This window comes from Carcharodon carcharias, chromosome 19 (genome assembly GCF_017639515.1).
Source record: "Carcharodon carcharias isolate sCarCar2 chromosome 19, sCarCar2.pri, whole genome shotgun sequence".
Taxonomy (NCBI): Eukaryota; Metazoa; Chordata; class Chondrichthyes; order Lamniformes; family Lamnidae; genus Carcharodon; species Carcharodon carcharias.
The window spans coordinates 51,166,090-51,191,055 of record NC_054485.1 but is presented as its reverse complement, the minus strand read 5'-3'; the positions used below and the strand labels follow the sequence as shown (position 1 = coordinate 51,191,055).

Sequence of the window (24,966 nt, the reverse complement as noted above, 5' to 3'; positions counted from 1 at the left end):
CTTCTTGCTCCCCCACCCCACCTTCTTCCCCCCTCCCCCCCACCCCAACCCCACATCCTTTCCCCCCACACCTTCTTTCCCACCTCCGCCCCACGCCACCTTCTTTCCCCCCTCCTCCCCCACCCCACCTTCTTTCCCCCCCACCCCACCTTCTTTCCCCCCCACCCCACCTTCTTTCCCCCATCCTCCCCACCCCACCTTCTTTCCCCCTCCCCCCACCCCACTTTCTTTCCCCCCTCCTCCCCCACCACACCTTCTTTCCAACCTCCCCCCACCCCACCTTCTTTACACCTCCCCCCACCCCACCTTTTTTCCACCTCCCCCCCACCCCACCTTTTTACCAACACCCCCCCGACCCCACCTTCTTTCCCCCTCCCCCGACCCCACCTTCTTTACCCCCTTCCCCCACCCCACCTTCTTCCCCCCCAACCCTACCTTCTTCCTCCCCCCACCCCACCTTCTTCCCCCCCACCCCACCTTCTTTCCCCCCTCCCCCCACCCCACCCCACCTTCTTTCCCCCCTCCCCCCCACCCCACCTTCTTTCCCCCCTCCCCCACCCCACCTTCTTGCCCCTCCACCCCACCTTCTTGGCCTCCACCCCACCTTCTTGCCCTCCACCCCACCTTCTTGGCCTCCACCCCACCTTCTTGGCCTCCACCCCACCTTCTTCGCCCCCACCCCACCTTCTTTCCCCCCTCACCCCCACCCCACCTTCTTTCCCACCTCCCCCCCACCCCACCTTCTTTCCCCCTCCCCCTCACCCCACCCCACCTTCTTTCCCCCCTCCCCCCAACCCCAACCCGCCCTCTTTCCCCCCCACCCCACCTTCCCCCCACCTCACCCCCTTTCCCTCCTCCACCCACACACTACCCTCTTTCCCCCCTCCACAACCACCCTACCCCGTTCCCCCCCTCCCCTCCCCCCACACCTTCTTTCCCCCCTCCACCCCAACCCCACCCACTTTCCCCATCCCCCCCACCCCACCTCACCTCTTTCCCTCTACCCCCCACCCCACCCCCTTTCCCCCACACCACCCCCTTTCTCCCCCTCCCCCCCAACCCTCTCCCCCGCTCCCCCTCTCTCCCACCCCACCCTCTTTCCCCCCTCCACCCCACCCCACCCTCTTTCTTCCCTCCCCCCACCCCACCTTCTTTCCCCCCTCCCCCCACCCCACCTTCTTTCCTCCCTCCCCCCACCCCACCTTCTTTCCCCCTCCCCTTCTTTCCCCCCACCCCTCCACCTTCTTCCCCCCCCACCCCACCTTCTTTCCCCCTCCCCTTCTTTCCCCCTCCCCCCCACCTTCTTTCCCCCCTCCCCCCCACCTTCTTTCCCCCCTCCCCCCCACCTTCTTTCCCCCCTCCCCCCCACCTTCTTTCCCCCCTTCCCCCACCTTCTTTCCCCCCTTCCCCCACCTTCTTTCCCCCCTCTCCCCCCACTTTCTTTCCCCCCTCCCCCCCACCATCTTTCCCCACTCCACCCCCCACTGTCTTTCCCCCCTCCCCCCCACCATCTTTCCCCCCTCCACCCCCCACCTTCTTTCCCCCCTCCCCCCCACCTTCTTTCCCCCCTCCCCCCCACCTTCTTTCCCCCCTCCCTCCCCACCTTCTTTCCCCCCTCCCTCCCTACCCCACCTTCTTTCCCCCCTTCTCCTCTCATTCACCCCCACCCCTTATAAGTTGTATAGACATATTCTGTCTTGCCCTCTTTCCTCCACCCACCATCAACATCAGGAAAGTTTGCAGCCCCAATGGGAAGACCGAGAATATGTCAGCACTTTGTAAAATTTGCAACTGTACCACTCCTTGTTCTTTCAGTAGTTCTGTTTCTTCTTTGTCATAGAGGGAGTGCAGCGAAGGTTCACCAGATTCCTGGGATGGGAGGGATTGTTCTATTCGGAGAGATTGAGGAGACTGGGCCTGTATCCTGTAGAGTTTAGAAGACTGAGAGGTGATCTCATTAAAACATACAAAATTCCTAAAGTGCAGGAAGGATGTTTCCCCTGCCTGGGCAGTCTAGAACCAGACAATACAGTCTCAGAATAAAAGGGAGGCTGTTCAGGATTGAGATGAGGTGAAATTTCTTCGCTCAGAGGATGGTAAATCTTTGGAATTGTGTACCCCAGAGGGCTGTGGAGGCTCAGTCATTGAATATGTTCAAGATAAAAATTGATAGTTTTTTAGATAGTAAAGACATCAAGGGATATAGGGATAGTGTGGGAAAATGGTGTTGAGGTAGCTCAGCCATGATATAACTGAATGTCGGAGCAGGCTTGATGGGCCGAATAGTCTACTGCTCCTAGTTCCAAAGTTCCTTAACATGTTTTGTATGCGGTACAAGGCATTATACTGGATGGAGAATCGAATGAAAGCCGTATTATTGGACTTGTGGAATGCAACAGTGAATATGCGTGAGTTCCTTATTTTTCTAAACTTTAAAGTGTTATTGTTGTTCTTGTTTTTAAATTTCAGCTACATAGAGAACCTATCTGTTACTGACTCTACAGTGTAATTCTTCATTGTTAACAATAAATGGCAAATGATCAACAACCTAGCATCACAGCATAAGGCAATAATTCAATTTTAAGATTGCAACTGAGATTAAATCAGACTTCTGAGTTCCAGGGATAATTCTGAGTAATTTTTCTATCTTGGGAAAGAGTCTAACTTTAATATCCTGCAGATAGAATCATAGAACGACTACAGCTCAGAAGGTGCTCATTTGACCCATTGTGTCTTTGCTGGCACTCTGCAGGGGAAATACAGCTGATCCCACTACCTGTCCTTTCCCTGTAGCCCTGCAAGTCTTGTCCCTTCAGATAAGTATCCATTTCCCTTTTGAAAGCCACAGTTGAATCTGCCTCCACCACACTCTCGGGCAGTGCAAACCAGATTCTAACCACTTGCTGCATAAGAAAAATTTTCCCTCGTGTTGCCTCTGGTTCTTTTGCCAGTCACTTTAAATTGGTGTCCTGTGGTTCTCAGTCCTTCAGCCAATGAAAACAATTTCTCCCTATCTACTCTGACCAGACCCCTCATGGTTTTGAACACTTCTAACAAATATCCCCTCAATCTTCCCTGAGGAGAACAACCCCAGCCAAGCCAATCTATCCACCTAACTTTTTTTAATTCGTTCATCTGAAATGGCGTTGCTGGCTGGGCCAGCATTTATTGCCCATCCCTACTTGTCCTTGAGAAGGTGGTGGTGAGCTGCTTTCTTGAACCGCTGCAGTCCATGTGGTGTAGGTACACCCACAATGCTGTTAGGGAGGGAATTCCAGGATTTTGCGCCAGCGACAGTAATGGAATGGCGATATATTTCCAAATCAGGATGATGAGTGGCTTGGATGGGAACTTCCAGCTGGTGGTATTCCCATGTATCTGTTGCCCTTGTCCTTCTAGACGGTAGTGGTCGTGTTTGGAAGGTGCTGTCTAAGGAGCTTTGGTGAATTCCTGCAGTGCATCTTGTAGATGGTACACACTGCTGCTACTGTGCATTGGTAGTGGAAGGAATGAATGTTTGTGGATGGGGTGCCAATCAAGCTGCTTTGTTCTGGATGGTGTCAAGCTTCTTGAGTGTTATTGGAGCTGCACACGTCCAGGCAAGCGGAGAGTATTCCATCACACTCCTGACTTGTGCCTTGCAGATGGTGGACAGGCTTTGGGGAGTCAGGAGGCAAGTTACTCGCCCCAGGATTCCTAGCCTCTGACCTGCTCTTGTAGCCACAGCATTCATATGGTTAGTCCAGTTCAGTTTCTGGTCAATGTTCAGGATGTTGATAGTGGGGGATACAACAATGGTAATGACCATTGAATGTAAAGGTTGAAGTGTAACATATTGTAAGGTAGCTGTCAGTTGCTGGATATCATTGATTCCATTAACTGATTTACAATCACAGTCTGTAACCCGGGATGAATTATGCCCTTTGAGTCAAGGTTTTTTGTTTTAATAATACTTTTCTTTAGCCTTAAAGACAGTGACCTGGACTTTTTAGTCAGCGGCAAGGCAAGGGTGTTTGCTGCTGACCTCAAAGAAAGCTGTACTGAGAGATCTTGCGATCTCTGTAGTGAGAACTTTACAATGAATTGCTCATCAAGAGAGTTATTTCCAGTGTCAAACTGCAATTATATCATCAACTTGTCCAAGCAACATTCACAGCCAACCAGGAAATATAAAGCACTAATAAGCAAGCCACTTTTTAAAAATCTTTACACAGAGCAAAATAAAGATTGGGACATTGACGTGAGGTGAAGATGGAAGCTGAAATCTCATGAAAAATCTTACTTTTGTAATTATTTAAAAATATAGCAGTTCATCTTAATTGAGACATTTAACACCAGTCCTCCTATTTTTCAGGACCAGATCAGTTATTTAACAGCAGTTATTACTCTGATTTCAGTTTGCAAACCTTGTTTTTGCATCCATTGAACAAACTTTTTATGGGGTTGTCACAGCAACATGAGAGCGGGAAAGGGGTTGTTGTCTTCAAATTTCACGGATTACTGGCTGGGCCATATTAGGGTTCCACAGTGCAGCGTGTGGCAGGGAAGCGTATGAGAGATTGCAGCTTTGGGATTTCCACATTCATCTTTGGCTAAATCCTGTGGTTGAGGTCAGATTCAGAGGGGTGATGATGCAAAGTCTGACGGTTTGCCATCAAAAAATCCCGCAAATTCTGCGCCATAGTTTTTACTGACTGAGTTTCTTGCTCCAGCAGTTGCAATTGATGCAAATTTCATCTGTTAGGTTGTTTCATGCTGGTACTTAGAAAGAGAAATCAAATTCAGCCAAGCCCTGTGCTAGAAAGCTGCTTAATAGAATGCAGCATGAGCTTGGTTGTAAAGGTGATCATTGCAAGCTCTATTCACGCAGGAATGGCTTTACTAAATCCAAGGTACTGGTGAAAAGATTCACGTTAAAATGTAAGCTTTTACTAAAGAAACGGATTTTAAATAGACTTGAAAAATACAAAGACTTCTAATAGGGGAAGTTATTTTAATGAGTTGAATATATGTCTGATTGTTTCCATTGCACCTAAAGGATTTTTTCCAAGATTACAAGACTTTGTGACTATAGGTTTCACTCACAAACTATTTCCACCACTAAACTGACACTTTGTTGCAAGGATGTGTACTCCAGAAATTTGGACAAGTTATCCGGGGAATGTGAGTTCAAATTGCATCATAGGTATTTGAGAATTTGAAATTAATTCACAAAAGAAATCGAAACATGAAAAAACTAGACTTAATAAAAGTGACCAAAAAGCTTTCAAATTGTCATAAAAATGCGATATTGTCCTTGCCTAGTCTGGCCTATTTGTGATCCAGTCCCACACCAACACTGTTGCCTCTTAGCTGCCCTGGGAAATGGCTAGCCAGCCACCCCATTGTATTGAACCACTGAAAGCAGTTCAAGACAAATTTTGGCAACTCGGGCTGGACACTAAATGCTGATCTTGTTAGTGATGCCCACAGCCTGGTAATGAATTTTTAAAAACGTATGCCACTTTACTGTTTCAGTTTTGTCGAACAAATTGTTTCAGACTTTAAACATGAATTTTTCCTCTTTAGGATTTTTATGTACACTCATAGAAGAATGGCGATCATTGCAGAGGATGTTTCGTTAGAAGAAATAGTGCCTGTGTCAAAGGATTTTGTTATTGAGGAAGGTACTGACTTGCTGCTCTTGTAATTCTATATAGGTGGTGTATGAGAAGTGGCCTAATGTTTTGGTCCTCTGACAGGATAAATATTTCTCTCCCATTGGAAACTTTCCTCAAATGGTCGATTCAATACTGTGAATTTACCTCAGAGAATTACACTGGCTCACCTACCGTTGGAGACGTGGTTACATTGCACCCAGGAAAAATGTTGAAATAATTTGAAGCATTAATTAGAGCAATACAAAAAATACCAATAATAAAAACAGCGCGAGAAAAACTCAGCAGATCTGGCAGTGTTAGTGGAGAGAGAAACAGAGTTAATGTTTCAAGTCCAGTGTGACTCTTCATTAGAACTGTTCCGGAGTTCCAAACACGAGTCAGATTGGACTCAAAATGTTAATTCTGTTTCTCTCTTGTAAAGACTGTGGATCAAAATTACAATGGCTGCAAGTTGAAAGACATGTCTACCGAAACAGTGTGAGGGATATATACAATGTTGCTATCCTGGAACAGTGTGTGTCGTGAAGGACAGGGCGGTGCCGAGGAGGAGTCTGATCTAATGGTGAACTGCTGGCAACAATGCTTTAATTGGGTCCTGACCAGCTGACTAGGGTTTGTGTGAGAGCAGTGCAACAGAGTAGCTCCTGGCCAGAAAGGAAAAAGACGTAAAACCCCTCTCTCCTGTGTGTGTTAGGTTCCAGTAATTCCACAATAATAGCTAGCTGGCTTTTTCTCCTCTAATCTCTAAAACCTGCTCTGCCATCTGAAAACTCCCTGTCAAGAGGCAATGGGGAAAATTGCTGATAGAGACACAGAAAGGCAAGTGTTCAACCAGTGAACTAAACACTGAAAGTGCTGGAAGTCCACCTTATGTCATCAACAAAGAATGAAAGGAATTTGGAAGACATTGATCAAAATCAACCCATCAAATCCGGAATTGGTGCCATTGAACTGTTCTATCCCATCTTTAAAATCCATGTTTTTTGTGTGCCTTATGTGTCTTGTATGTGTATATATAGGGATTTAAGAAGGGGTGGAATTTAGGTTATAGAGTTAGAAGTTAGCAGTTCATATTTCTTTCTTTTGCCACTGGTTAAAGACAAACTTGGTGCTGTTCTGTTAACCTAAATTAAACAATTAGATGGGGTGATCAAACTTCTCACATTTGTGGCAGCTTGGGGAACAGTGGGGCTTGATATTGCAATGCACTAGCCCCAGTGAGTCATGACATTCTCCATGAATGCTGCTGGACCTGCTGAGCTTTTCCGGCACTTTCTGTCAAGTCATTTGGTTTTATTGTAAAAATACCAATTCCTGCTAAATGTTCTGTGAAATTTACAGCCTCTTGTGCATTTCATCCTTCAGTAGAGTAGTATAACCTAGATTTTCATAATATGCATACTCCAAATATGAAAACCTGGACAGCAAACCCTCTGTTGTGGAGGTTGACAAAGGATCAGATCCTTACCCTCCAGAGAAGCTCCTAGCTCAGATGGGATCCCAGGAGAAATTTACAAATCTGGGGGATTCCCAGCTAGCCATCAAACTTACAGAATTTTATCACAGAATATGAATCGGATCACCAAACCATTCATCGGGAGTTCAGGGATGCCATGATTGTTCACTTGCACAAAGGAAAATGACAATCTGTGTGTTGCTTGTGGTAGCTGGTAAGATTCTAGCAGAAGTTCTACCTAACAGACTGGTAAGCCACATAGCAGAAAGCGCAGTGCCAGAAAGGCCGAGCAGGTTCAAGAAAGGCAGAGGCACTTGCAGCACGGTCTGCACCTTTCAGAAAATACACAAGAAATTCCGTGAACAACTGATGAGGGCTCTATTGTGTCTTTGTTGACCTGACAAAGGTCTTTGACATGGTAAATAGAGAGGCCTTGTCGAAAGTCTTAGACAAACTTGGTAGAGCTGTAAATCTGATAGTGCAGTTTCACAATGAAATGACGGTCAGGGTTACTGACCGTGGTGAATACACTTTGAAGTAACAAGTGATGTGAAGCAGGAGTATGTCTTGGGCTGTTGTGCTCTTCAGTACATTCCTTGCTGCCATGTTTTCTGGAGCATTTGATGGAAATGTTGATGGAATATACATCCAATTCAAAACAGATAGCAATCTCTTCAACCTGAGATGACTGAAATCCTCAATTAAGATATCACAGAAGATGATACGAGAATTGCTGTTTGCCGATGACTGTGCCTTCATGTCACACTGTAAGAATGGCCTTCAGTAGATCATGGAGTGTTTTTCAAAATCGACTGATGACTATGGACTAACCGTCAGCTTAAGGAAGACAGAGATATTCCATCAGCCACCACCAAATTCCGATATACCCCACCTACAATAGCTATCAATGACACAATTCTAAAGGCTGTAGATAACTTCACCTGTCTTGGAAGCACAACCTCCAGAAATGTCTGCAGTGGAAAATAGGATTGCCAGAGCAAGCTCAGCGTTTGCCTGTTTATGCAAGAGGCTGTGGAGAAAACGTGTTGTCAAACATGCAACCAAACTTGCTCTGTTCAAAGCCATGGTAATACTTACCCTTCAATATGCCTGTAAGACATGGACTATCTACCCCAGACGTGTTAAGCAGGTGGACAGATTCCATGTGAAATGCATTCGGAACATCATGGGCATCAAATGGGAGGACAAAGCGCCCAACACTGAGGTACTTCAAAGAGCAGAAATGTCGGGAATTGAAGCACTTATCATCAGAGCCCAGCTCAGATGAAGTGGACATGTAGTACACGATGAAATACCTAAAGCAACCATGTATTCACAACTTAAATGTGGGCACCACTTACATAGTAGGCCAAGATTAAGGTTCAAGGACTCCTTGAGACAAACTTTGGGAAATGTGGCACATCTACCACAGACTGGGAGAAAAATGCAAAAGAAAGAACAACCCGGGAGTGCACTCAACGGTGTTTTTGTTTCCATAGAACAGCAAAGAATGCAGACAGCCAAAGACAAAAGGCAAGTTAGAAAGACTGGGCAGTGCCAACAGAATCAAACAATTCATCCTTGCCCACACCGTGGAAAACCATGCAGTTCTGCAATTGGGCTCCACAGCCAAGTTAGAACATAAAATAGATATACCTATGCACGCAAGAAACTGTCCTCTTCGATAATGAAGCGAAACCGATGGCGAGTGGTTAGCTAATATATTTCCAACCTTGAAGTTTTTGCATTTAAAGTAATAATAATTTCATAGCTTTCATGTGACTTATTTACTCTCCATCTCAGTTGCTTTTACCAATCAAATATTGGTTATGTGGTACAAGCATAGCTTCAGGCCAAAGAGTCATTAATTTGAGCTTCTGATGAGTGGGTTCTGAGTTGCTCAGCAGGCAATGGACTTCAAGAAAGGGATAATACATCGGTTGGTCTCTACTCTATAACCAGTGATTCTCCACTCAGTTAAATCAGAAAGATGCAATGAAAGTGGTTGTTCAGAATGATATGGCCCATGCTGTCAAGCCCCAACAGCAAGTACTTTTTTTAAAAAGTGAGCTGTTGACCTTTGTGCTACACTGGAACATAGGTACAGCAAAGGTCAATTTAGCATATACCATTCACTGGCATCATGGCTGATTTGTGACCCCAGCTGCATATACCCACATTTGCCCCACATCCCTTAATACCTTTGCTTAACAAAAATCTAGCAATCTCAGATTTAAAATTAACATTTGATCTAGCATCAACTGCCCTTTCCAGAAGTGAGTTCCAAACTTTACTGCTCTTTATGTGTAGAAGTGTTTCCTAATCTCACTCCTGAAATGCCTGGCTCTAATTTTTAAACTGGGCTCCTTCATCCTTGACTCCTAAGCCAGCAGAAATAGTTTTGTCTAACCTTCCTGTTCACCTTCATACCTTGAAAGCCTCGATCAAATCACCTTTTGAATTCCTGGGAATACAACACTATCTTGTGTAATCTCTCCTCGTAATTGAACACCAGAATCCAGGTATCATTCTTGTGAATCTACACTGCACTCACTCAAAGGCCAGTATAACCTTTTTATAGTGTACCCAGAACTGTTAATGGTGCTCTCAGGTCTAGTCAAATTAGGGCTTTGTATAACTGAAGCATGTCTGCTACTTGCTTGCATTCTTGGCCTGTAGATTTAAAAGCCAGCATTCTGTTAGCCTCTTTGATTATTTTCTGTATCTGTTCATGACACTTTAATGACCTATATACCTAGACACCAAGTCTCTTTGGACCTCCACTGTTTCTAACTTTTCACCACTTAGAAAGTACCCTGTTCAATTCTTTTTAGGTCCATACTGAATGATCTGCCTACGTTGAAATCATTTCAAACAGTTTTTCCCTTCATTTAACCTATCAATGTAAGTGCTCTGCCCAAAGGCAGGTCCTTGGTTCATTGTCTGCTTCATCCTAGGCCATTTTCTTGGCAGTTTTTGTTTGAGATGGTTTGCTATTGCCATCCATTCTCAGGCAGGGTGAAGAGGCAGGTTCCAGGTCTGCCTCAGCTAGAACAGGATCAAACCCATACTGTTGGCATTATGCTGAACCATATGCTGAACTACATGCCACAACCATTTTTACAATTTGTATGTTTCGAGATGTGGGCTTTGAATTCGATAGTAATAAAACCTCCGAGCCTTATAGGTTTTACAAAACTAGACTAAACATTTATTAATAAGAGAAATGATTTTAAGCACATATATCTACAAATTACTACTATAACAACTCCTAAATCCCCTAATTAATCTGATTCCCAGTTACACCTCCGTTAAGGCAACAGTAAAACACACAGATTTTTAAAAGACCTAGGCAAAGAAACATGATACCCTGAACAATCCAATTCAAAGTGAGTTTTCTTAACTTCAATTCTTTGTAGACAGTTAGCTTGAGGCTTAGATGCTGAAGGTATTTCACACTTGTAAGATCTTAAAATGTCTGCCTTTACACACAGCCTTCTTTCCTTGCAAATTCCCAATGTTTTACCATGTCCTTGGACTTTACCTCCCTGATCATAAAGAATTATCATAGTACCAATTTTACCAATAATCTTTGGGAAAAATAAACATAATGTTTCTGAACTTCACCTGGCTAGGTGACACATTACACCCCTCCTTTGAAAACAATCTAGCCTGGTTTATTTAAAAATGCAAATGTCCTTTTACACCTTACATTCTAAACTTCCCCCATGTTTACTTGCTTAACATTTCAAACTTAGATTATCTTTTGTTAAATCGAAACCTCCAGACCACACCTTTAATCCAATTAAGTCTCTCACATACACACACATGGACACAGAAACCACTATTTTCCAATAAATTCCAATAATATTATTATAAATTCCTGACAAATGCGATGACCATTTCTGCCTCTACGATCCTTTCGGGCAGTGAGCTGACCTCCAGCACAATCATGGTGAAAAAAATACCCCTTAACTCCCTTCTGCTCTTTCCATCAATAACCTTGAATTTATGGTCCCTGGTTATTGAACTCTCTCCTAACAGAAATAGGGCCTTCCTATCCACTCCAACTAGGCCATTAATTATTTTATATGCAATGTTCCAAATAAAATAAACCCAGCCTTTCCTCAGCAAAAATTCTACATTCTAGGCAACATCTTTGTAAATCTTTCCTGTACCACCTCTAGTATAATTGCACCCCTCCTGTAATTCGATGACCAGAATTGCATGCAGTACTCAAGCTGCGATCTAACTAGTGTATTATGCAGTAGTAGCCTAACTTCCCTGCTCTTATACCCTAGACCTCAGTCAATAAAGGAAGGCATCCCACATGCCTTTTTGACCACCTTAACTGCTTGTGCTGCTACCTTTGGGATCTGTTGACATAGGGCTGGACCATTAAAAATGGCAGGTGGGACGCAGATATGAAAGTCCTGCCCCCACTTCAGACAATTCAATTTTTGCCAACACAGGGAACGGGGCAGGGTGTGATTCGCACAGAAGGGAAACCCAAACTCAGCTGGGCCATTTGAACTTAGTGCTAAGTTTAAACAGGCCTTATTTTAGTTGTTGCAGTGCCTTGAGCTCCAGTGTAGGAGCCACAAATTGATGGAGTAGACGGAAACACACTTGAAGGGTGGGTAAGGTCTATTTAAGTGTAATGATCTGAAGTTTTTTAAAATCTGCCACTCTTTAGTCATGATCAGAGGCAGAAGAACACAAGAAATAGAATCAAGAGTAAACCACATGGCCTGTTGAGCCTGCTCCACCATTCAACACTATCATGGTTGATCTTGTGCTTCAACTCCATTTTCCTGCCTGCTCTTCATATCCCATAATTCCCTGCAAGATCAAAAATTTGTCTATCCCAATAGCTGTCAGTGAGAATTTAAAGAAAACCTTCTGCTGGGCTGCTTTGTTTGACAGGTCATCTGGTGTAGGTTAGAAAAAAAATTGCTAACAGGTTATGCAGTTTCAAGAGAGTTCTTTGTTGATGTTTCCCCAGTGGCTATTATTATGCCATTATGAATGTTTGGCTGAGTTTCAAAGGCTAAAATCGTCTCAGCGGAGAGCTCTAAGTTCACAGTTTGAAGTTAGAGATATTATTAAAGGATTAGCTGCCTTTGATGTGGGGTCTGAACAGAAGTTTAATTTTATAAGAGATTAACCATTTGACGATGAAAAGCTTATCAAGTGTGTAGGTATGAGAGCTATGTTAGATTGTTAGAAGTTTATTTTTTCACTTCCTCATGCTCCTGAGATCTGCCCATGGTGGATACCAGGGTGAGCACAATGGAGGTGGCATGAAGGGGATGAGGAGCCATGAGGACTGGGTGGGATCATGAGTTGGCATGAAGGTGGCATGGGGGTGGCATGGGCAATAAAGGGTGAGAGCTAGAGAGCCTAATAGCTTCTAAGACAACAGAAGTCCCATAGAACTGAGGCAGACCATTTAGCCAGGGTCGGAAGGCCTGACTCCACTCTGCACCCCCCCCACCCCAAACTCCCCAGAATGAAAATTGAATCTAGCGGAGCCCTTTAAATCAAGTCGGATCTGCTGAGTTAGGAAACTTTACAACTCCAGCCACCTGCCTCCATAACAAAGATCTGGCCCACATTTTCTAAGATCCCTCTGTTCATCTACACTTTTCAGTATCATACTGTTCGTTGTGTATTACCTTACTTTATTTGTGGTCCCCAAATGCAATACCTTACACTTTTCCAGGTTGAATTCCATTTTTCACTTTTCTGCTCAACCTCACCAGTTAATTCTATGCTTACATTAAGGAAAAAAAGTCCTGTGAAACATGATTCATTTTTTTAGCCCTAACCTTTGTTCTGCCCTAACAACCATCTTTTTCCACGTGAACACATTGTGCTTAATTCGGTGCACAATTACCTTTGGCACAAATTTTTTACGTGGCACCTTTTGAAATCAATACAACCCACTTCCAATGTATTTCCTTCATTTATTCCCTTTTATTATTTCTTTACATAAGAACATAACATAAGAAATATGACAAAGAGTTGACCATTTGGCCCCTCGAGCCTGCTCAGCCATTCAATAAGATCATGGCTGCTCATCTTATGTTTCGATTTCCATCTAACCCTGATAACCTTTGATCCCCTTGCCTAACAAGAATCTATCTACCTCTGCCTTAAAAATATTCGATGACCCTGCCTCCATCACCTTCTGAGGCAGAGAGTTCCAAAGTCGCACAACCCTCTGAGAGAAAAATATTCTCCTCATCTCTGTCCTAAAAGGGCGACCCCTAATTTTAAAACAATGCCTCCTCATTCTGGACTCACCCACAAGAGGAAACATCCTTTCAACGTCTACCTTGTCAATGCCGTTCAGGATCTTGTATACTTCAATCAAATCACCCCTCACTCTTCTAAACTCCAGTGGAAATAAGCCCAGTCTGTCCAACCTTTCCTCATATGACAACACACTCATTCCAGGTATCAATCTACTAAACCTCCTTTGAACTACCTCTAATGCATATACACCCTTCCTTAAATAAGGAGACCAAAACTGCACACAGTATTCGAGGTGCAGTCTCACTAATGGCCTGTAAAACTGAAGCATAACATCCTTACTTTTATGTTCAATCCCTCTTGTAATAAAAGATAGCATTCCATTAGCCGCCTTAATTTCTTGCTGTATCTGCATACTAACTTTTTGTGACTCATGTACTGGAACACTTATATCCCTCTGCACCTCAGAATTATTCAGCCATTCCCCATTTAAGTTTTACTTGGCCTTTTTGTTCTTCTTGCCAAAGTAAACAACTCCACATTTTCCCACATTAAACTCCATTTGCCAGATCTTTGCCCACTCACTCAACCTATATATATCCATTTGCAACCTCATGATCTCTTCACAACATACTTTCCTACCTACTTTGTGTCATCTGCAAATTTAGCTACCATGTCTTCACTCCCCTCATCTAAGTCATTGATGTAAATCGGAAAAAGTTGAGGCCCCAGTACAGACCCCTGTGGGACTCCACTTGTCACATCCTGCCATTCAGAAAAAACCCCATTTATGCATACTCTCTGCTTTCTGCCTGCCAGCCAATCTTCTATTACCCCCTACATAATGCGCTTTTATTTTCTGTAATAATCTTTAATGTGGCACCTTATCAAATGCCTTCTGGAAATCCAAGTACAGTAAGTCTACAGGCTCCCCTTTATCCACTGTACATTTTACTCCTTCAAAACACTCCCATAAATTGGTTAAACATGACTTTCCTTTCATAAAACTGTGCTGACTCTTCCTGATTGCCTTGAGCCCTTCTAAATGCCCAACTATAACCTCCTTAATGATCAATTCTAACAACGTCTCCATGACAGATGTTAAGTTTCCTGTAGTTTCCTGTTTTCTGCCTCCCTCCCTTCTTGAATAGGGCGGTTATATTTGCTACTTTCCAATCTGAAGATACCTTTCCAGAATCTAATGAGTTTTGGAAAAGTAACACCAGTGCATTGACTGCCTCATCAGCTACCTCTTTTAAGACCCTAGGATGTAGTCCATTGGGACCTGGAGACTTGCCAGCCTGCAGCTCCATCAGTTTGCTCAGTATAATTTCTCTAGCGATTTCAATTTCATCAGGTTGCTTTCCCCCATTCACCACCTGATTTGCAGCTATTACTGGAATGTTTTTTTGCATCCTCTGTAGTGAACATGGAAGCAAAATATTTGTTCACTTCTTTATTATCTACTATTAACTCCCCACTGTCATTCTCCAGAGGACCAGCTTAACTTACTCTTTTCCTTTTTAAATACCTGTAGAAACTCTTGCAATCCATTTTTACATTTCTAGCTAGCTTCCTCTCATACTCTAATTTCTTTCTCCTGATTAACCTTTTAGCCATTCTCTGCAATTCTTTATATTCTGTCCAATCATCAGCCACTCATCTTTGCAGAGTTGTATGCTTTTTCCTTAAGTTTGATGCTTTCCTTAACTTGTTTAGGTAACCATGAATGGTGGGTCCACCCGTTAGACCTTTTCTTTATAGTAGGAATGTACTTATTCTGAATACTCTGAAATATCCTCTTAAATGTATGCCATGCTTCTCTATTGATCTGTCCAGTAGCCTAGTCTCCCAGTTCATTTCAGCTAACTCAGCTTTCATCCCCACATAGTTGCCCTTATTTAAGTTTAAGATACTAGTCTTAGACCCACTCTTCTCCCTTTCAGAGTGGATGTAAAGTTCAGTCATATTGTGATTGTTGCTACCTAGCAGCACCTTTACTCTGAGATAATTAATTAATCCTGTCACGTTACACAGTACCAAGTCTAATATAACCCGCTCTCTGGTTGGTTCCAGAACATGCTCTAGGAAACTATCTTGTATGCATTCTAAGAACTTGTCATCCAGGCTACTACTGTGAATCTGATTTTTCCAGTTTATGTGTAGATTAAAATCACCCATGATTATTGCCATCCCCTTATCACAAGCACACAATATTTTCTCTTGAATACTTTGTCCTACGTTGTGGCTACTGTTAGGGGGCCTGTAGACCACTCCCACTAATGACTTTTTCCCTCTACTATTTCTTATCTCCACCCAAACTGATTATACATCCTGATCTCCTGAACCAAGGTCATCTCTTTGATTATCAGTGCTACTCCTCCACTTTTACCTAGCTTCATATTCTTCTTGAATGTCATGTAACCCTCAATATTAAGGACCCAATTTTTGTCGTCCTGCAGCCACGTCTCCTTAGTTGCTATCAGATCATATTTATTTACTTCAATTTGGGCCATCAATTCATTTACTTTGTTATGAATGCTATCCACAATCAGATAGAGAGCCTTCAGTATTGTCTTTTTGTTACCTTTGTAACATCTAGTCTTGACTGTTGATGTATTCTTAGTTTTTTTTTCTCTGTCTTCTCTGACCTGTATTCTCTGACCCTCATTTCTCACATTACTATTTTACTCTCCTGTCTTGACTACACCTTGAATTGCTACCTCTACCCAAGCTTGATCCCTCAACCCTCTTGTTTAGTTTAAAGCCCTCTCTACTTCTCTAGCTATGTGATTTGCGAGGACAATCATCCCAGCATGGTTCAGGTGTAAACCGTCCCAACAGTACAGCCCCCACTTTCCCCAGTACTGATGCCAGTGCCCCACAAACCGGAATCCACTTCTCCTACACCATTCTTTGAGCCACGCATTCGTCTCTCTAATCTTATTTTGCCCTGTGCCAATTTGCACGTGGCTCAGGTAATAATCCAGAAGTTATTACTTTTGAGGTTCTGCTTCTTAATTTGGTACCTAGCTCTTCATACTGACTTTGCAGAACCTCTTTCCTAATTCTACCTATGTCATTGGTACCTACATGGACCATGACAACTGGATCCTCCCCCTCCCACTGCGGGTTCCCCTCCAGCCCTGAGCAAATGTCCCGAGCCCAGTTGGGCAACATAGCCATCTGGATTCTCGCTCTTTGCTGCAGAAAACAGCGTAAATCCCCCTCACTATACTATCCCCTACTACCACTACATTCCTTTTTGCTGCCCCTGCTTGAATGGCTTCCTGTACCACAGTACCATGGCAAGTCAGCTCATCCTCTTTTCAGACTTCGCTTTCATCCACACCGCAAATCTGTTTGACATTGCAAAGTCTGAGGCTCCCTCACTACTGTCTGCTTGGTCCCATTACCTGCCTCACTGACAGTCACATCCTCCTGTCCCTCCCTGCTGACCAAAACAAATGACCCTATTCTAAGAGGTGTGACTATCTTCTGGAACAAAATATCCCGGTATTTCTCCCCCTCCCTTATGTTGCACAATGTCTGCATTTTGGCTTCCGGATCAATAATCCTGATCCAGAATTCCTCAAGCTGCTTATACTTCCTGCAGACACGTTTGTCATGAATCACCTTGGTGTCCAAAAGCTCCCACATCCCACAGCTGCAACATAACACCTGTCCCGCCATTCTAACTTATGCTATTTAGTTAATTTACTTTAATTACTTTCTTCCTATGTATGATACAATTTACTGTGTTTATTGAATGCCAGTGCCACTGACAACTAAATTTTATATGCTTCTTAACTACAAGGAATGTGTTTTATATGTTTGTTTAAATTACTTTATTTTTTATTTCTTTTTTAAAATCTTTATTGTTTCATTTTAATTTTAAAGCTTTCAAATTTTGGTTTATTATTTTAAAGTTCTTTTTATTTATAGATCCATCCTAATTCGCCTGTCCTAAGCAGGTTTCTCACAAGCTGTCCCTTAAATTGAATACTTACCGGCCCATCAACTTACTAGTTTCCCTTGACATCGGTGGGTTTTTTTCTCCTTTTTCCCGGACTGCAGCTTCACAGCAGCTGAAACAGTGAAGCAGTGTGCTCCTCAGCTCCTGACTATCTCCCGCAGGTCCGCTCTGCTCCGACTCCCAGCAAGGTTGGTCAAGTAAAACCTGCTTTTTGAAAACCTGTGCTGTTAACAATCCCTGTAGTCACTGATAACTTTTAAAAGAAAGAAATCCCACAAAGTCAATGGAAAGAAAACCGATGGACAGGATTTCACATTTTAAAGATTTTACTGTAACAAACCACCTAAAACCAACTTAATTCAAACATTAATTAACATGCAAAGAATATTTCATACAAAAAGGCAAATTTCAGCAAAGATATGCCTTGATAAATCTTCCCGCATAAATGTGACACCATGGGCAACCTCTTAGCCTTTTCAACTTGCCCTCTGTTTCGTAGGATCAGGATCTCTCATTTCCCATCCAATTATTTCAACCCTTGAGACCCATTCACCATCAACCTTATTCCATTCAAAGTTCCCAGACATGGTTACCACTGACAAGGTGCACGACTGCAAACACACTCTCACTCGGGTCCTGACAGTCCTGATAGTACGGAGTGAATGTCAACTAAGGCTGTACAGGCAGGGGCTCTATTCTCTAGAAAAGAGAGCACTGAGAGATGAGCTGATAGAGGTTTACTAATTTATGAAGGGTTTCAATGGATGTATAGATGTTTCCATTTGTGGGTTAGTCTAAAACTGGAGCGATAAAAATGCGATAGTCACGAATAAATCCAGAGAAGCGTCTTTATTCTGAAAGTAATGAGATTGCGGCATTGGTGCCAAGTGGAATAGTTGGATCGAATAGCACAGATGCAGTTAATGGGAAATTAGATAGCACGTGAGAAAGAAAGGAAGGGAAGCATATGTTGAAAGGGTGAGATGAAGTAAGGTGAGAGGAGGGCTTTGTGGTGCATAAGCACTGGCATAGACAAGTTGGGATTGAATGACCTGCTTCTGTACTGTAAATTCCATGTAATTCAGCAACTGAAGTAAGACGAACTGGCCAGTCACTGAGTGCAAGGGAGAAATTGCTCTGATCCAATCACTGTTGTCAGTTCTCTTGAACACTGTGCAGGTTGCATCTAAATGAATAAACATAGCAATACTGTAATACTAAACATTGCATAATATGCTAATGTTATTTTTCCATTTGCTTTTCAGTGATTCAGGATACACATGTTATTGGTAAGTCTTATGTAATTTAGCTGCCTCATACATATACTTCTAAACTGATAAATTCATACTTTAGCATTTGTATACTGCCTTTAACATGGGAAAAGTCCCCAAGCTGCTGCAGAGAGGCATAATTTAAAAAAAAAGAATGCTGAGCCAAAAATGGTGATATTAGAAAGGACACTCAAAAGCTTGGTCAAAGGGTTGGGTGAAAAGGAGGGTGTTGAAGGAGAAGAGGGAGGTAGAGGGTGAAGGGAGGGAATTCCAGAGTATGGGGCTAACTGAAGGCACAGCCATCTGTGGTGGGTGAATCAAGGGGGTGGAGAAACTAAGAGATTAAGTTAGACGGATAGAGACTTCGGAAAATAATTTGCAGGTTTGTAACAGGGTACACAGATGGATTGGGACAGGACATGAGGGGTTTAAATGTGATGTTCAGGATTTGAAATTGAAGGCAGTAAGGGACTTGGAGCTAATGTAGATCACAATGGGCAGGAATGATGGGTGAGGAGGACTTAATTACAAAATTTTGGATGTACCGAAGGTCATGGTGCTTATAAAGTTATCATTTGTGGGGAGTTACAGACTTCCAGGGTTTTGATAGTGTTGTTCAACTGATCACATTCATTCAGTTTCCTATAGGAAATTGCTTTGGCCACAAATGCTAACTTATGAGCAACCAGCCTTGCCGCTCACACCACTTCCCTTTCTGATGACAAGCTACTTTTTCCAGACAGTGAAGGGGTCTTAGGTCTCTTTTTCACATCGCTGAAGTTCAACGCTCTTGAGTTGCCCATCCCTTGGACAAGACGGAGTATTTCCCTGACTGTCTAAGGATTTGTAGAGTGATAACTAACCTTGGAGTTAGAGAGAGGATAGAGAACAAAGATAACATCAGGGAGATCGAGACTCAGCAGCAGCCTGACTCTGCATTTGAAAAGCTGACTCATATTTGCCTGTGCTCTGGAGAGAGTTCAGGAGATAAAATGGCGAGAGTTCAGGAGATAAAACGGCGAGGGTTCAGGAGATAAAACAGTGAGAGTGGAGAGACAGTCGGGATTGCAAACAGTGCAAGTACAGAAATGTAAATATCTAAACAAGCACAGGGAAATTAAGAATTTATAGGCACAGGAGAGGGAGCTGATTTATGAGTATGGGTGAAGAATTTCTAGTTTCTACTAATTGCCAGTTTATAGTTCAAGAGTAAGGTTAAAGTAAGTAAAATTAACTGAAGTTTAAGTAAAAAAGTGATTTAAAAGTTTAAGGTTAAGGCATGGCAAGATAGCTCAGCCAAGTGGAATGCCCGTCCTTTGGCATGTGGACACTTCTCATGACCCAGAAGAGCCCATGTGCAGGAAGTGTCACCAGCTGCACAAGCTTGAGCTCCGCGTTTCAGAGCTTGAGCAGCGGCTGGAGTCACTGAGGTGCATCCATGAGGCAGAGAACTGCGTGGATAGCATGTTCAGAGAGGTGGTCACACCGCAAGTTAGGGGCAAGAAGGGAGATAGGGAATGGGTGACCACCAGGCAGTCCAAGAGAAACAGGCAAATGGTGCAGGAGTCCCTAGAGGTCCCGCTTACTAACTGGTTTTCCATTCAGGATATCGATGAGGACGATGGATCACCATCGAGGAGGAGTGCCGCAAGAGCCAAACCCATGGCACCATGGGTGGCCCAGCTGTACAGGAGGGGAGGAAGAAGAGCGAAAGGGCAGTACTGACAGGGGATTCTTTAGTTAGGGGATCAGACAGGCGTTTCTGCGGCTGTCAGTGTGACTCCAAGATGGTTTGTTGCCTCCCTGGTGCTAGGGTCAGAGTGTCACAGACTGGCTGCAGGACATTCTTGTGGGGGAGGGCAAACAGCCAGAGGTTGTAGTCCACATTGGTACTAACAACATAGGTAGGAAGGGGGATGTGGTTGTGCAATCGAAATTTAGGGAGCTCGGTTGAAAATTAGCAAGCAGGACCTCGAAAGTAGTAATCTTTGGATTAATCCCAGTGCACTTGCAAGTGAATACAGAAATAGGAAAATAAGGCAGATGAATGTGTGATAAAAGCAAAATACTCCGGATGCTGGAAATCTGAAACAAAAACAGAAAAAGCTGGAAAAACTCAGCAAGTCCAACAGCATCTGTGGAGAGGAAGAGAGAGTTAATGTTCCGAGTCTGTATGACTCTGAAGAAGAGTAATACGGACTCGAAACGTTAACTCTGTCTTGCTCCCCATAGATGCTGTTGGACCTGCTGAGTTTTTTCTGTTTTTGTTCCAGCTGAATGCATGGTTGGAAGGATGGTGCAGGAGGGAGAGCTTTAGATTCCTGGGACACTGGGACTGGCTTTGGGGGAGATGGCACCTGTACAAGCCAGACAGGTTGCATCTGAACAGAGCCAGGACTGAGTTCCTTGCGGGTCATTTTGCTAGTGCTGTTGGGGAGGGTTTAACCTAACTCAGCAGGGGTGTGGGAATCAGCAGAGGGTATTAGAAAGTAATACCAGGGTGCACGGAATGCTGGGAGAGGCAGATAGCAGTAAAATAGAGAATCGTAAGTTAAATAGATGGAGTCGGAGTAAGGGAGCAAGTAATGAAGCCTAAATCAGGGTTACACAGCGTGTGTGTGAATCATGGAGTATATTTCATAAAATTGGGGAGTGACAGGCACAAATTGCCCTGTGGGATTATGAAGTTATGATGATAACGGAGACCTGGCTTAAGGAAGGGCAAATCTGGGTGTTAAATATTCCTGGTCACAAGGTGTTCAGAAAAGGAAGGAAAGGGTAAAAAGGAGGAGGGGGTGACGTTTTTGGTTAAGGAAAGTATTGCAGTACTGGAGAAAGAGTATGTGTCAAAGGATTCAGGACAGAATCGATTCGGCTAGAGCTAAGGAATAAGAAGGGTGCAATTACATTGCTTGGTGTAATATATAGATCACCAGCTAGCGGGAAGGATATAGAGGAAGAAATCTGCAAGGAAATTACAGAGAGATGTAAACATCATTAACTAGTTATAATGGGGGACTTTACCCGTATACAGACTGGGATAGTGATAGTGTAAGGGGCAGTGAGGGACAACCATCCCTAGATTGTATTCAGGAGAATTTCCTACGGCAATATGTATCCAGTCCAACAAGAAAGGAGGCACTGATTGACCTGGTTCTTGGGAAGGAGGTGGACCAAGTAGATCAAGTGACAGTGGGGGAACATTTAGGGGACAGTGATCATTGCGGACAGACTGAAGATGAAAGCATGACCCAGACCTCCCTGTCACTTGCCATTTCAGTACTCCACCCTGTTCTCATGCCCATGTCCATCCTTGGCCTTCTGTATTGTTCCAGTGAAGCTCAACGCAAACTGGAGGAACAGCACCTCATCTTCCGACTAGGCACTTTACAGCCTTCCGGACTGAATATTGAATTCAATAATTTTAGATCATAAACTCTCTCCTCCATCCCCACCCCCTTTCCAATCCCCCTTTTTTCCAATAATTTATATAGATTTTTGTTTTCCCACCTATTTCCATTATTTTTAAATGTATTTCCATCCATTGTTTTATCCCTACCTTTTAGCCTACTTTGATCCCTTCCCCCCCACCCCACCCCCACTAGGGCTATCTGTACCTTGCTCGTCCTGCTTTCTACCCTTAATGTCACCTATTAGCACATTCCTTAGATAATATCACCATCTTCAATATCTCTTTGTCCTTTTGTCTATGACATCTTTTGGCTATCTCCACCTATCACTGGCCCTCTATCCCGCTCTACTTGTCCCACCCACCCCCCCTCCCTTAAACCAGCTTACATTTCACCTCTTTTCTATTTTTCCTTAGTTCTGTTGAAGAGTCATAAGGACTCAAAACATTAACTGTGTTCCTGTCCCCAGATGCTGTCAGACCTGCTGAGTTTTTCCAGGTATTTTTGTTTTTGTTTTTGTTTTGGATTTCCAGCATCCACAGTTTTTTGCTTTTATTTGAGATAGAAATTAAGTTGAAGAAGGAAAAGTGTGCTTACGACAGGTATCAGCAAATACAATTGAGAATCAAGCTAAATACAGAAGGTTCAGAAGTGATGTGAAAAATCAAATACGAGAAGCCAAGAGGGATTATGAAAGAAGATTGGCAGCTAGCATAAAAGGAAATCCCAAAGTATTGTCTGAGCACATCAATAGTAAAAAGGTGGTAAAAGGAGCAGTAGGACCGATTAGGGACCAAAAGGGGGATTTGCACAGAGGCAACAGGCATAGCTGCGGTGTTAAATGAATACTTTGCATCTGTCTGTACCAAGGAAGCAGATGCTACCAAGGCCATAGTGACAGAGGAGGAAACTCTATCACTAGAAGTGTTTAAATTTGATAAAGTGGAGGTACTGGATAAGCTGTTGGTACTTTAAGTTGATAAGGCACCGGGACTGGATGAGATGCATCCAAGAATATTGAAGGAAGTGAGAGTGGAAATTGCAGAGGCACTGGCAATAATCTTTCAATGTTCCCTGTATTCGGGGGAGGTGCCGGAGGATGGGAGAATTGCAAACATTATGCCCTTGTTCAGAAAAGGTTGTAGAGATCTGCCCTGCAATTACAGACTGATCAGTTTAACTTCAGTAGTGGGGAAACCTCTAGAAACAATTATTTGGGATAGAATTAATAGTCACATGGAAAAATGTGGTTTGATTCGGAACAGTCAGCATGGATTTGTTAAAGGAAAATCGTGTCTAACTAACTTGCTGGAGTTTTTTGAATTGGTAACAGAGATGGTTGATAAGGGCAAGGCTGTTGACGTGGTTTACATGGACTCCCAAAAGGCATTCGATACAGTGCCACACAACAGACTTGTGAGGAAAGTTATAGGTCAAGGAATAAAAGGGACAGTAGCAACATGGGTACAAAATTGGCTGAGGGATAGGAAACAGAGAGTAATGGTTAATGGGTATTTTTCGGGCTGGAAGAAGGTTTGTAGTGGAGTTCCCCAGAGTCAGTACTGGGACCATTGCTTTTCCTAATATATATATATATATATATATATATATAGATAAATGACCTAGATCTTGGTGTGCAGGGGACAATTTCAGAGTTTGCAGAGGACACACAAAACTTGGGAAAATTGTAAACTGTGAGGAGGACAGTGTAGAACTTCAAAAGGACATTGACACATTGGTGGAGTGGGTAGATAGATGGCAGATGAAGTTCAACACGGAAAAGCGTGAGGTGATATACTTTGGTAGAAAGAACATGAGACAGAGACAGTATAAAACAAAGGATACTATTCTAAAGGGCGTGCAGGAGCAGAGAGACCATGTACATAAGTCATTAAAGGTGGCAGGACTGGTAGAGCTGCTTTTAAAGCATACAATACTCTAGGCTTCATTAATTGGGCCATAGAGTACAAGAGCAGGGAGGTTGTGATGAACTTATATAAGACACTGGTTATATCTCAGCTGTAGTATTGTGTACAGCTTCGGGCGCTACATTATAGAAAGGATGTGAACACATTGGAAAGAGTGCAGGAGAGGTTTATGAGAATGGTTCCAGGGATGAGACACTTCAGTTATGATGAAAGTTTGGAGAAGTTGGGACTGTTTTCCTTGGAGAGGAGAAGGCTAAGAGGAGACTTGATAGAAGTTTTCAAAATCATGAGGGGTCTGGATAGAGTAGATTTAAGAAACTGTTCTCACTCATAAATGGATCGAGAACCAGAGGGCACAGTTTTAAAGTGTTTTGCAACAGAAGCAAATGTGAGGTGAGAAAAAATGTTTTCACACAGCAAGTGGGTTAGGGTTTGGAATGCACTGCCTGCAAATGTGGTGGAGACAGGTTCAATTGATGCATTCAAGAGGGTATTGGATGATTATTTAAATAGAAACAATGTGCAGGGTTACAGGGAAAAGGCAGGAGATTGGCACCAGGATAAAATGCTCAGAGTGCAGGTGCAAATACGATGGGCCGAATGGCCTCGTTCTACACCGTAACAATTCTGTGATTCAGTGGTGATCTGGTAAGTTGGCTTATGAAGGAATAGATAATGAACTTCTGAACCTTTATTCCGTCAGCAAGCATTGAATTTTAATGTTATGACAGCTCATACCAACTGGGGGTTGTTTGAAGGAGCTGAACAGAAACTAGAATGGACTAGATAGCTGCTAGCTTGCAACAAATCCACATTAAAAGAGGCCATTTGAGACATGAAGTGTGAAGCATGAAGGAGTACTTGCTCTCCTGACTCCCTATTAGCCAGTGCTGATTGTTATGTTTTAATATTGGTACTGTTGATAACTTTATTTAAAGATTAATCAGTCCTTACGGGGGTGTGAGGTGATTGAACATTGCAGCTCTCGTTTATTCTACTGCAGTTAC

At 43.2% G+C, this 24,966-nt stretch overlaps 1 protein-coding gene across 1 annotated transcript in view; it reads left to right on the top strand.

Moving 5' to 3' along the window:
• inpp5b (inositol polyphosphate-5-phosphatase B) overlaps positions 1-24,966 on the top strand; it is a 282,881-nt gene that overhangs the window by 125,703 nt on the left and 132,212 nt on the right. The window contains exons 2-4 of the mRNA XM_041212440.1: positions 2,329-2,408; positions 5,569-5,666; positions 18,616-18,639. Coding sequence (XP_041068374.1) covers positions 2,329-2,408; positions 5,569-5,666; positions 18,616-18,639 — 202 coding nt within the window. The remainder of the gene's footprint in view (positions 1-2,328; positions 2,409-5,568; positions 5,667-18,615; positions 18,640-24,966) is intronic.